The 14,037-nt window shown below is 41.6% G+C and overlaps 1 protein-coding gene across 1 annotated transcript in view; it reads right to left on the reverse strand.

Annotated features, from left to right (window-relative positions):
• The window catches only part of ulk1b (unc-51 like autophagy activating kinase 1), a 32,642-nt gene extending 22,740 nt beyond the window's left edge, over positions 1-9,902 (reverse strand). Inside the window, exons 1-4 of the mRNA XM_034095745.1 lie at positions 9,240-9,902; positions 8,235-8,327; positions 7,669-7,710; positions 4,139-4,171 (exon numbers count right to left, since the gene is read on the reverse strand). Coding sequence (XP_033951636.1) covers positions 4,139-4,171; positions 7,669-7,710; positions 8,235-8,327; positions 9,240-9,329 — 258 coding nt within the window. The 5' untranslated portion in view covers positions 9,330-9,902. The remainder of the gene's footprint in view (positions 1-4,138; positions 4,172-7,668; positions 7,711-8,234; positions 8,328-9,239) is intronic.
• Between the last annotated feature and the right edge of the window lie 4,135 nt (positions 9,903-14,037).

Raw genomic sequence — 14,037 nt, forward strand, 5'->3', positions numbered from 1 at the left:
GCGTCAGGGGAAATCACCCCCTATAAGTAGCTTGCGCCACAACGCATGCGTCATTCAAACACCTCTTCTCGCTTCAGAGCACATCTCTGACGCATCCAGGCTTCAGGCCGAGGACGCAGCTCAAAAAATGAAAAGAAAATCAATAAAACAGCCCGCCAATTCTTCCCCTTTTGAGAGCAGCTACGGTATCTCTCAAAAGACGGATTATTGACGGGTCTGTGAAGGCACCACCGCCACGCGCACGCGCAGTGCCGGCTGGAGCTTTAAGGGCACCACCGTCACGCGCATGCGCAGTGCCGGATGGGGTCGTAAGGGCTCCACCGTCACGCGCATGCGCAGTGCCGGCTGGAGCCGTAAGCGTGACATCTCAGCTGGCTCTAAGGAGCATACAGCAGGAGATACTCACAAAATCTGCCTGGGCTTCTCAAAACAGTTATACTTTATCTGTTTTCACAAGCCCAGAGAGAGTCAACCCATATTCTGGAGAGAGAGGTTCTCTCTCTCCTAGAAAGAAGGGTTTTATCTATAATGCCCGCCGAGCAGAGTCAGATTACGCAGACAAATGTCCTCGTAAAGCACCCGCTCAACATGGGGCTCATAATAAAACTAAACTAGTATTGGTTATTATGTAATGCGTAGTGGCACTACACCCGACTTTTCTAGTGCGGGACGCGCCTACGGGTGCTGTCCTTTCACGGAAGGTGGTCACCACGGACGTCTCTCAGAGGACACCATGTCCTCGTGAGGACAGACAACACGATATCGTGTATGAACCGCCAAGGGAGGTTGCGTGGTCCCCAGTCACACACACTGGCACACAAACTGATCCCTTGGAGAGGCAGACGTCTCCTCTCTCTGAGAGCGACACAGGTACCGGGAGTTATGCACCTCGGGACAGAACTACTGTCCAGAGGTCCACCACTCTATGCAGACTGGACTCCTCATCCAAGGATCGTGAGTCCGCTGTGGGTGCGTTACGGCAGAGCCGCGTTAAATCTGTTTGCATAAAGAAAAAATGCTCAATGACAGCTGTTCTCTTTAATGCACGATTTAAACGCACTGTTAGGCGCCCATAGAGCGCGGGGCACTATGGGCCTGACCCGTGAGTGGTACAATCTGAATACAGTGGGACTCCCTCAAAAGGTGATAAACACTATTCAGAGTGCGAGAGCTTCCTCCACCAGGTCTCTTTACGACTGTAAGTGGAGGGTGTTTGAGGAGTGGTGCCTTCAAGAAGGGCACATCCAGACCCGGCGGCAGACATACGTCTCTGGGCGGGCATTTGATGTACCAGGGCGGGCCCACCCCGAAACTTACATTTCCCGGGAAAACTGAATTGTGAAAGAGCTGACATGCTGAAAACCCAACGCCTGCAGGGGGGTCTGGGGAGATTCTCCCCCAGGAGATTTTTTGAAATACTAACATAAAATACACATTCTGGTACTCTCTTGAGAAGAAAAATAAATAAATCTATTACTCCACGACATATTTAAACAAATGAATGCCATTTTAGTTTTTTGTTACTGTGTTCTGAAAGCTGAACCTGCTGCTCCTCGCAGAGAGAAGAGGCTGTGAATGACTTTACATTGTGGATAAGGGTGGATTGCCCCCATTGTTCTGTGTGTCAAAATGAAAGACAGCCCACACATCAATCATCAAACCGTGGGGTCTTATTTAATTACGTGTTGATTTCTATCAACACGTAATGTTGTATCGATGTATATAGAGATGTACTGTAACTACAGCAAAACCTGCAACAACACCACGTCGTTATCTTGATTCTGATTGGCCAGAAGACATTATCAAAGATGTTCTATTGAGAAGACGATCACTACGTGACAAAAGTTTTCACGTAGTGACTGCTGAAATCAATCTTACTACTGTCTGTGCAATTTACTCCGCGCGAGTTCGCGGACTTTATTTAGCTTACTTTAAAATCATTTTTCATGGTGGGGCTAAGCCATTTATTGGTATGGGTGTAGCCTACCCAAGTATACCCTGGCGCCGCCACTGAACATAATAATAAAACAATTAAAATGTTGTATTCAGCCCTGATTAAAACAGCGGGCCCAAATCCTGGATGGCCGGGCCCAAATCCTGGATGGGCGGGCCCGGCCCCATGGGGCCCGCCCATGACGCCGGGTCTGGGCACATCTCTTTTCAATGTCCTGTCGGGGTGATTTTATCATTTCTACAGGACTTGATCGATAAACACAGAGCTTTCTCCACAATCAAGGTGTACCTGGCTGCTATTGCTGCATGCCATGTGGGCTTTGAGGGTAAGACGGCTAGCCAACATCCTTTGGTTTGCCGTTTTATGAAGGGGGCTCGCAGGCTCCTCCCTGTTTCCAGGTCACTGGTGCCCTTATGGGACCTGGCAGTGGTTTTAAATGGGCTCAAAATGACCCCATTTGAACCCCTGGAAGGAGCGGACATGAAACATCTGTCACTCAAGACAGTGCTGTTACTGGCCCTGGCATCCGCTAAACGGGTCAGTGATATCCATGCACTGTCTGCACATCCCTCATGCACTCAGTTCGCCCCAGGGCAAACGAGAGTGTTGTTGAAGCCCAACCCTGCCTTTACACCAAAGGTGGTTGGTTCGTGTACCCCAATTGACATTAAGGCATTTCCTCCACCGCTGGTTTCCTCCGGGGAGCAGCAGCAGGATCTGTTGTGTCCAGTCCGGGCTTTACACACATATATGGACAGATCAAAGGAGCTTCGTCTTAATGACCAACTCTTCGTGTCCTGGGCTAACCCTCACAAGGGTAAGCCTGTTACTAAGCAACGGCTCTCCCACTGGATTGTGGAGGCAATTGCTGTAGGGCCCGTACAAGTCAGAGCTCGCAGGGACCCTCGGGTTCGCGAGTTTTTCTCTTGACTCAGGGTCTGGCGGCATCCTGGGCTCTGTTCAGGATGTCTCCCTTTCAAGACATTGGTGCAAGCGGCGAGCTGTTACTCGCTGCTCACTTGTGTCCGCCTTTTAACAGTCTGGGCGTTCTACTCCCAGGTTGACTCAAGCAGTGCTGGGCACCTGGTCGAGTCGGAGTCCTACCTGTTAAAATTCTGATCGGTTGGCGATTTTTGAGATAAGCTCGTATGGCAATACGGGAGCTACAATATCCCATAGTGAGACATTGAACAGAGTGTTATGAATGAGAACTATAGGTTACTTACGTAACCCCAGTCTCAGAGTAACATGAAGTGAGATGTCTCACCAGACGGCCCTCCTTGCTATGGTGAAGCGAGAAGAGGTGCTTATTTTGGATGACGCATGCGTTGTGGCGCAAGCTACTTATAGGGGGTGATTTCCCCTGACGCTGACGTCAAGATCACCAGCCAATCAGGATTGGCGTAATGAGATTGATGCTTCGGTTTGCTCCGCGATGAGGCGCAGCCCATCGTGAGACATCTCACTTCATGTTACTCTGAGAACTGGGGTTACGTAAGTAACCTATAGTTTCTATATGCTGGGGACCCGTACTGTATATTTATATCATAAAATGTTGGTGTACTCAACACTTCCGGGTTCGCTGTGCTGGCAACTAGACTATAATGTGGACTCTACATTTTGAATATTATGCATCTGGCATGCAGTGTGAGCCATTTCAGCATGCCAGGGGTTTTGTTGTTGTTCTGTCTGAGCAAGTTTTTCTTCTTAGGTGACAAACATTACATGGATCTTGACAACATGCATTTACAGACAACCCAAGCAGGGTTAACAAAAAATATATCAATACTAATAGTATGATCGGTGTAGTTTAAAATACTTAAATGTCAGAACAATAAGATCTAGCATGACAGAAAGTTCTTCTCGCCATGCCTTTTGGGAATGATCAGTATGTATAAAGCAACAATAAACAAACCGTCATGTTGACAGTTGTGTGTGTTGTTTCCTGGTATTCAAATGGCAACCAGGAAGCTCAAACATTCATAATGCAGTAGTTACAAGATTCACAGTATATTACTTGTAACATCTATGCAGTGAAAAACCGAGCAGCATTGGGCTGTTTGACCTAACAGACGTTTACCCCCCCCTTAATGCCCGAGGACTCGGCTAATTATAGCCCATGGCCTGTCAGAGCTGAGACAGAACAGCGCCGAGCAAACAAAGCCAAACGGCACAGCAGCTTACCTCCATTACCAGGTACACTGAGCTGGCAGTTTCCTAAATAGAGGAGAGATAAGAGAGCAGGGTAAAAAACACATGTCAGGGACAGACAAAGGAGGGGACAGAGGCTACTTGTGCTCAGCCAGGGTTGCAAAAAAAAACTGCTTAGAGAAAAACTGACATTGAGAAAGAAAGACAGGCTATAATAAAAAAAGCTACGTTTTTTAAAAGTAGATCTATCTGGCACTTGGACAAAATACACTGTCTGTGGTTATAGCATACGTTTGGAGCAAATTCAAAAGAAAGCATGCCTGAAGAAATATGAAAACAATCTACTCTGCTACGTTCATACTGAGCCAAAAGGTGAATCAGATGTTGGCTCAGCTGTTGACAGACATATCAAACAATCATGAGCGAGTGAGAGACAGTGAGAAGCAGTGACTGAAGAAAAATTAACTCATAAGCTCCCACAGCAATAATAAGCTATTTACTTACTAAAAACTTGGATGTTTTTTTATATTGCACATTTGTGTGGTTGAGAGTTTCCAGCAACTATAAATTCCCCTCTATCCTCAGACAACCGGGCAGAAGTTGTGTCAAATAAAAACAGTGGCTGCTTGAAAAGTGCTCTTATCACATGGCAACAGATGACTGCGGACCCTCGCTCTGACCTCATCTCAGTATCATGTCGAGTCAACCAGTCAGAGGCCAGCATGTTTTCTATAGTTCTGCTGAGTCAGGCGTTTTGAAATTGGTTGTCTTTGGCCTTACTGAAGCTGGACGGCGACCAAACACCCGCTTTCTACTGGCTGTCACTCCAACAGGGTGGCAACGCAACAGCAAACTTCTGTTGTGATTAAAAGTTTGGTGTTTCCTTTGAAATGTATCTTCATCTTATGCTAGGACTTGCTTTACAATACTGAGAAAGCCAGGTCCCGTTTCACAAGGTGGAGTATCCTCAGATAGACAGCAAAGTCTTAGTCTGTTCCCCTAAGTGTGAAATTGTTCATCTAAATAAAACATTACTAGGTAACATAACGACTACCTGCATTATTGTTCATTTATAACAATAACAAATGTTTTTCCCTAACCCTTTGCCTATGAAAAAGCAGAACATCTTTATAATTATTATCATTTATATAGTCAAAAAAGGATAATTTGGGGGATTTTTTGCTCTTGCACAAAACCTACAAAATAGGAAGTAAAATATGTTTGGTTCTATAATGTTCAACAAAACCATTATTTGACTCCGAAACCACATTTTAAGTCGTTTTAGATAAAGACAATTAGATATGTAGAGCAAAGTAAAATACATGTCTCTGGCGTCCAGTGTTTTCACTTTCCTCCTGACCTAATTAGCTAACACGATGCCCTGCTCCGAACATCCACTCTGTCTGCGGTGCAACAACAAACTGTTGTGTTGGCTCAGAAAATTCCCATCGACAGAGAGGTGCCACTGTGAGTCAGTGTAGGTCAGGGGTCACCAACCTTTTTTTAGGGTGAGGGCTACTTTAAAAAAAATAAAACAAGTCGGGGGCTACTTTTACTCCTCTTTTGTTGTTTTTTGCAGTTTAGCACATTTTAACATTATTATATGCTGACCTTTAACCTTTGTGTGCTGTTTGCGTTTTCAGTGTTTACTAAAAGAACATGTATGTATGTATGTATGTTGAAGTTAAATGCATCAATCTGGTGCACTTTGAGCACAACATGAATTTGGATACAGCTCTCAACACTCAGATGAAAGGGAGCTGTATACTTACATTTCCTTTTTGTTTTGTGTATTTTATACATTTTGAATTTGCTTTGCGAGATATTTTTAGAACATGACCCACGGGCGACTAAGTGCCCGCGGGCACCGTGTTGGCTACCCCTGGTGTAGAGATAAGAGAGGGATATACTTTTGCCATTAAAACCACTTGCAACGTTTTTCTTAGAGCTACTAATAAAAGGCCCTTGGGAGATGCTACAAAGTGACTGGAGCTAGTAGTGCTCAGCATATAAATGCATGCGTCATCAGTCTTAACTGTTTTATAACCTATTTTGCATGATGACTAAGGCCTCTGATTAAAGGAAATAAGGATGAAAGTTCAATTAGAAAGCAGTGAAACTAATCACATAATGAAGCTAACAATATCTGCTCTCATCCAGACTTAATGTAGGGTTTTAAATATAAGATTTCATGAGATAAAAATGCATGAATAAAGCCCATTTGGATCTGGGTTCGAAGCCGACCCATGACTCTTTGCTGCATGTAATCCCCCCTCTCTCCTCCTTTCTAAAAGCCCCCCAAAAACATATTTTCCAAAGAAAAACAAAAGTAAATATAACTGCAATATATCAAAGCTTGTGACACACAGCAGCAACTACCGGTATGTAAAATGTATCAAAAGTGACAGTAATGCAACAGGAGGTATGTTGCTGCAACACATCTCATTGTACAATGTAGTCTTGTCAGATGTTACAATAAGAATAATCTGCAGATTTCTTTAAGCAGATGGCAGCGTATTAGCCTCAGAGCTGGGTTGCGATGTCTAAATGATCTGACAGGTGTTGTCACTGTGAGCTTCACACTGGTTTCTACGCTGCAGGCGAGAACATGGCTGAGACTGTGAATTCTTATTCATCACCTTACGATGCAACACCTGCCTAGTCTGGCGCTGAGCTGAGAGGAGTATTAATATCTGCACATGTACACATGCATAGGTTTTATTGGAGCTTAACACCTCCTCCAGGCATCTGGCTCGTGTCTGGAAAATGCAGCTACATGTCTGTTTCAATAAGTAGGCAAGTAAAATGTGAAGATGCTACACTTCCCAGAAAGTCAGGGAGAACAGCAGAGAGCCCATTTGACTGTAGACAGAAGGTCAACTAAGATCTATAAAAAATAACTAATTGTGATGAATCATTATGGAAATTAAGGTATGATTTACAAATATTGGGGGTATTGATCATTTTTGCATCATTATTCTCATTATCAATGAAGGATATATGTAAAATGATCATGGTGTGATTTAAGAGGATCTGTACCAAACATAGATATTTTTGTAAGTCGTAGGAGTATGAATTTCGTTTTTTAAGCCACGACTTTTATTTAAATCTTAATAATTTGACACATATTTTGCCTGTATGAATATTGCACTTTGTGTGATTTGGTGATTGCATTAGTCCATATTGCGATGTTGGTTACTGTGCAACCCAAATGTCAACACGCAAGATGCTCAACAGACCACAAAGTCAGAAATATTAACTCAACCTTTACAAAGATATTCATTACACCAAAGAGTCAACTGAAACATGCCTGAGCGTTTTTTTTTTTAGAACAAACAAATGTTGCAAAGCCTCATTTAACAAGAAGGGAAAACAAAACTGTTCAAGCTGCATGAGACAGAAGTGGGTCATGTGGAACATCCAACAGCCCATCTGCTCTGTTTGGTGAGCACACACTGGAAGGGAAAGTGGGACAATAAGAGGTGTGATAATCATGTAGTCAAACGCAGGCCTAAGCACTGTGCAATCAGCCTGATACCATCTGTAACTGTAGTCAAACATACCTGAAAGTCCAGCAAAGCAACAATGTTCTCATGTTTCAGCTCCTGCAGAAAATGACACACTGAAAATCAATATCTGGATGGCGTTTGTTTATTTTGTTTACATGTTTAACTTTGACTTGTACAGTCACTGTGAGATCTCCATATAGTGAGATTGTCATGATCAGGCATCTTTCCAGCTCCACTAAAATGTTGTATTAACAAATACTTTTTGAACCTTGAAATGGCAGAGTACGAGAGAAATAAACCCCTGCTGGTGAGGACAGAAAGTGATCAGGTCTAAGAAATGTGGTCTCAAACAAACAGGTGCTAGTTCATGGTCTACTATAATCATCCATCAGAATACACATTATTTCCTAGATTAATCACTCGGTTTTAAATGTTGGTAAATTGTAAAATATGCCCATTAAAAATGATCCCAAAGTCCAAAGTGGAATCCTGTTTTGTGACTATCAGTCCATGATGAAGAAAACAATTAAATCTAGATATTTGAGAAGCTGCACGTTTGGCTAGTTTTGGATTTAGATTTGATCAAACGATAAATCATTTCAGCTTTACTTCTGATTTACCTTCAGTATTTTGATCTCTTTCCCCAGCAGTGTCTGGGATTTGGCCAAGTTCTTCTTGTTTATGCACTTCACTGCCACTTCCCAGTCATGCTTCTAGAAGGAAACACACAAAACAACATTTTTGGTCAAATAAATGCAACACATAATGTGCTGTATTTGTTACACTGCACCTTTGTTTGGTATATAAAGAGCTACTGATCTGCACTAGTACAACTGTCAGCTTCTGTCAGTTCATACAGTAAATTAGTTCAATGTTCCTGATAGATTGGGTCATTTTTAAAAGAAAGATAATTTCCCACAACCAAATGCAACTTCCCTGCCGGTGTTTTTCCTCAACTGACGGCATGTTCTAATGTTTTGCATTATGTATGCCTTGCAATCTGGGTTATTAGATGCCATAGTCATCTGTTATTATGGATGAAATATTGATCTGTGAGCCAATTTACTAATGAAGACAGGCCTATATTTCCCCGTGGGTGTATTATCTGACTTAGCAGATGTGAAATATTGCATTAGCACTGTGTAATGAAATGAATGCAAAGCTATTATAATGTATACTCTTTCCTTCCAGGTTTAGGACATGTCTCATCATATTCTTTACTGGTCTCAGTGTGGAGCTTTCTAATGGAAACAATAAGTGCCTGCTGCTCTATATTTAGCCAGGATTAAGGACGTGCATCATCTGCCAAACCAGACAAAAAATAAAGAGTATCACAAAGGAAATGTCCATGTATTAAGAGACGGTGTTTGCATTCATATAAAAAGTATTTTATTTGTTTCTTCATTAACTGCCTGTCATTATTTATGGAACATCCTGTCCGTGCTCCCAGGGCTCTTAAGGCCGTACAATGAAAACAAATACAACAGATGGCCAATTAAACGAGATTCACGGATAACAATAGAACCAAACCATCCAAGCTACCTTTTATTTCGTTATGTTTGCAATGGACGGGTAAGTGTATGTATTTGTATGCAATACCAATAAAAGTCAAGGAAAATACTCACTTCTCGGTGTCTGCCTTTGAAGACGACAGCAAATGCGCCATGTCCTATTAGGTCCTTCCGACTGAACTCAAATTTCCCCACCGTCTCCATATTGTGCCAAATTGTGTTTTTTCTACTGATTACAGGAGGATAGAATGACCAGGAGGCCTCAGGTCAGCCTTCTGGATATCAAGTGCTCCTTTCTCCTCTGTCAAGTAGGGGCAGCAGCAGGGATATTCACCCCCTCTCAGACTCGCCAGGAGCTGCCTTCCTGACAACAAACTGTCCTCTTCTCTCATGTTAGCACGCACACGTAATGGAGTTTAACTCCTAACAAAGCTGTATAGTGTTTCCCATCGCTGTCGACGCGACCAACACGAAGTGAGCGAACTTAAAGAGAATCGGAGTCCTTGTTGTTGCAGCTGTCTCTGACTTGCCACCTTAAAAAAGGCAGCTCGCTGCGTTTTGTTTATATACAGGGCAGGGGTTCCTGTCTTCTGTCTTCTGTCGTCTGAGGCGGTTTGAAGCGTAAATACGGCAAAGCAAACGCTGGCTGTGCACTCAAAACAAGCGTACAATGTCCAATAGTGAGAACATATTGTGAATATTCCCGTTATGTACGTGCAATTCACAGCTGACACGGCAAAAGTCGTAGCATCGATGGTCCCAACAAAGCAGACGGCGACGAGCCTCTGCAACAGTGCGCATGCGCGGAGCCACTACAGCTGTAGTTGTGACGTCAGACGGCAGGCTCCATGGCTTTATTTACACAGTTTATGGTCAAGCGTTTTTAAAGTGTTTTGCTAGGTTACATGATGTTATGATACAGTAAACGTGCATGTGTGCTTGGACGCTATGTGTGCCGTAAGAAAGAAAACATATATATTGCTGCATAGACTTGGATATAGTCATTGAGATAACAAACAACATTAGAATTATATGATATGTTTGTATGTTATAACAAATAAATGGGGTAAACCTTGACAAAGTAATACAAATGGCAATTTTTGGCAGTGCAGTTTTAGTGTGTTTCAGACAGCCTTGACCTGAATTCACTATACTGCTCACTAGGAATGCCCAATGAGCCAATACAAAGTAAAAAATACAAGCGGTATTGCGTTTCTAGTATGTAAAATGTGTCCCACAATATTAAGAAAACCAATCCTCCTTTTATAATATTAAGAGAAATCTTCATAGTCCCTTAATGTACCTTTTTTATGGTGCCCTCACAACTAATTTAGTATTTAACTCACCACTAGTTGGAAAGAAGGACTATTATAATCATCATCATAATCATCATTGGCTGTGGAGCAAAGTGTTCAACACCAGACCTTCAGTCCCATTATTTGTATGTTTCTCTTAGAATTTTTTATTTGTATGAGATTGAATGGGTTCATGCATTTCTGAAAAAACGTATTTAGCATATAGTGTCCTTAAGTAAGTCCTTTCACAGTTCAGTGGAAATGACAAATGTGCTCACAATTCCAACAAAAAAGAATGTGGTATGAATTTAAATCACATTATTCCAGTGTACATTTCATAGCATTGTGCAGTTGATTATATGTATGTTTCTTTACATTGTTTGTTTGTAGCCTTTATTTAACCAGGTGAAAGCCCCTTGAGATCAAAAGATCTCTTTTTTAAGGGTGACCTGCAGGACATTAGTTACACATGTAACATAATAACAACAGAATAACAATAAGGATGACATACAACATAATGTACAGGGTACAGTTTACAAACTCTATTTACAGTGACAGGTACCATGAGTATCAAACAGCATGTCACCCAGCCGAGTTTTAAAATGATGCAGGGGAACCAAAGTGCTCAATTTTAAACATGTTTGCAGACTGTTCCAATTTAGTGGAGCTGCACAACTAAAAGCTTTCTTCCCTAAGACAGTCCTAGCACTTGGCACATTTAATAAAACAACATCATGAGATCTCAGGCAATAAGTACTTTCAATTCGTCGAGAGATCAGAGAGCAGATATAAAAAGGTAGTTTACCCAACATGGCTTTATAGATGAACATGTACCAATGACTGAGCCTCCGTACAGTTAGTGAAGGCAGACCTGCCTTGGCAGACAGGGTACAGTGATCAGTAAGTAACAAATCTCAGGGCACTGTGATAGGCGGCATCTAACCTTTCCAGGCAATTGGCAGGTGTATTCATATAGACCAAATCACCATAGTCCAGCACAGGTAAAAAGGTCACAGTGACTAGCCTTTCCCTGGCTTCAAAAGAGAAACAGGACTTGCTTCTGAAAAAGAAACCTAGTCTAACCCTCAGCTTTTTAAGCAGATTAATGACCTGAAGTTTAAAAGTAAGACAATCATCAAGCCAGATACCTAGGTATTTATAACAGGTAACCACTTTGAGTACTTGTCCTTGCATAGTAACAATATCCAAAGCAGTGTCTGTAGTCTTTTTAGCTTTAGAAAAGAGCATTACCTTGGTTTTTATCAACATTTAAAAGAAGCTTAAGCTCAGAGAGCTGAGTCTGAATAATGTTAAAAACAGCCTGTAATTTAACACCAGCCTCCTTAATGGAGGGACCTGCACAGTACATCACAGTATCATCCGCATACAAATGCGCTCCAACAAGCCGTTTAGGACAGAGAGAGAATACACATACTATACAGAGATGCAGTATGAGAAACCAATGTGATTTTGGAAAATTGCACAATATAAATCTATTTTAGTATACCTCAACAATGGAATTATGATCAGTAGAAATGGCCATGACATGGGACCTTTAAATAATCTTTCTTCTTTGAATCCACTCCATCCTGGATGTAAGTACCAGAGGAGGGTGGTAGAGGACTGCAATACAACAGAGTGTCTCTCTATGCTACTGAGACCAGGTTCTTCATCATTTTTAAGCACTGGTTTGAAAATGTCAGGGAAACAGTTCATTAAGTCATAATGTAATATTTGTTCTCAGTCTTTAGTATGACTGTTCCTTCAACATTTGAAATACAACGATAACCACTCAGGGCATGTCATGTTATTGGTGACAGTATCATTAAAATGAATCATGAAATACAGTTTACCTGGACACATTTTCTGACAATTCAAGTTATTTATGAATGATATTTGTAGCTGTTTTGACACTCGTGGGAGGCGGTAAGATCACATCCCACTCAGCCACTCTGGTATTAAAGAGCTATTGTATCTCAGTTGATTACAAGTTCAATGTCAGCCAGTTATTATATAATACTGGTGCAGCACTTACTATACTGGTGATGGCTGGCATGAATCAGGAATAGTGGTTTTCCTGAGCCAAGTATCCAGCTCCTGCACCTGCTAACAACCGACAGCTAGGCTGAGGCTGTCATGTCTTCATGTATTGTTAAATGAGTTGTCTACTACTCTTTAGTGTGTTTCACAGTGTCAAAAAGTTTGACTAAATAGGGCAGTTGGTGTATTTTGCTGTGAGCTGCCTAGCAGCCACCATCACAGGTGTCCACTCAGCATGGGTTTGGCTCTGGGTTTTAATATTTTAGCTCTGCTCTGTGGTTCAGTCAACATGATTGATCGGTGCTTCGTGGACCACATTAGGGTCTCCGTGCTGGTGACAGTTGGTACGAAAGCCTTAAGGTATTCACTCTAGTTAGAGAGAAGACACCTTAGCCAGCAGTGTCCCAAAATACTTGCACATACAAACTTAATGTAAGTTGTTAAATAAAAGCTTGACACAAAAGAATCATCATAGTCTGTATAGCTGATCACGTCAATTCAAGGTCATACATGTCTGTTTTGTCAAGGCAAACTGTGTAATGCATTTAATGATGTTTAACCATTTATGATTTCTCAAGGACAACTGCATATAAACCTTTTACGAACACAAAGTAATGTCATCCCATTTGCTTAAATAGATTTTAAATTAGGCAATAACTTCTTGCATAAGCCCAATCAGACATTTTTCCCTTTATTCTACTTACTTTTTAATATACTTTTTATATATATATAATATCTCTGGAAAAATCATGGTCCGAACAAAGTTTGATAAACAATGTAGGATTTATATTTTCTTTTTGTTAAAGATAGGAGATGGTGTTTGAATCGAGCAATGGTATGATTGACAGTCAACACAATTCCTACCTGTTGAGAACAATTATGTTTTCTTCTGTAAAGAATACTTCTTCTGTCGTCTGTTCACTTTTTCTTTTGTGAGCAAATCAATACCAACATCTGATGTGCAAACATAAGCTATTTTTCTATACATATTCTATATGTATAGCCCTTTTCTGTGTTTCTCTTCACATTTTATATATTTTTTCCTATGAGGAACTTCATCTCCTTGACCGAGGCTAGGAGATGGGCAGCTGCCTCCTTCAAGGACACTCCTTTCCACTTAGCTAATATTGAGTGTTATGGCACTGTGCCCTGCTCATATTTTCAGCCTAACACCAACTACCCACTTGGTTCAAATGTTGCACAGCTCAATGGTGGCCAATTTTTTGATGTAGATGGATAGCTACAGATCTTGCCATGAAGGTCACTGCTTTTTCCAACCCATCTCCGCACTTCCATATTTATGAACTTTAAAGACTTGATCAGCATAATTGTTTTGTCTGCATGCTGCATTGCTATACTCCAGCGTGTGATCTTCGCCAATAGGTCAAGCCAGATAATTAAACCACGAAGCGGGGAGGGAAATTCAATACACTCTATTACAACTGAGGGCACCAAGGACTCAGGGGAGACTTTGGTATTCATAGACTGGATTTAAAGATTTTCTAAAGCATCAAGCAGCTCTAACGCTCAGTGGAAACACACGTCTTTAAATGTATCATTGTTGATTTATTACAGAC

The sequence above is a fragment of the Pseudochaenichthys georgianus genome, chromosome 12, assembly GCF_902827115.2.
Source record: "Pseudochaenichthys georgianus chromosome 12, fPseGeo1.2, whole genome shotgun sequence".
Taxonomy (NCBI): Eukaryota; Metazoa; Chordata; class Actinopteri; order Perciformes; family Channichthyidae; genus Pseudochaenichthys; species Pseudochaenichthys georgianus.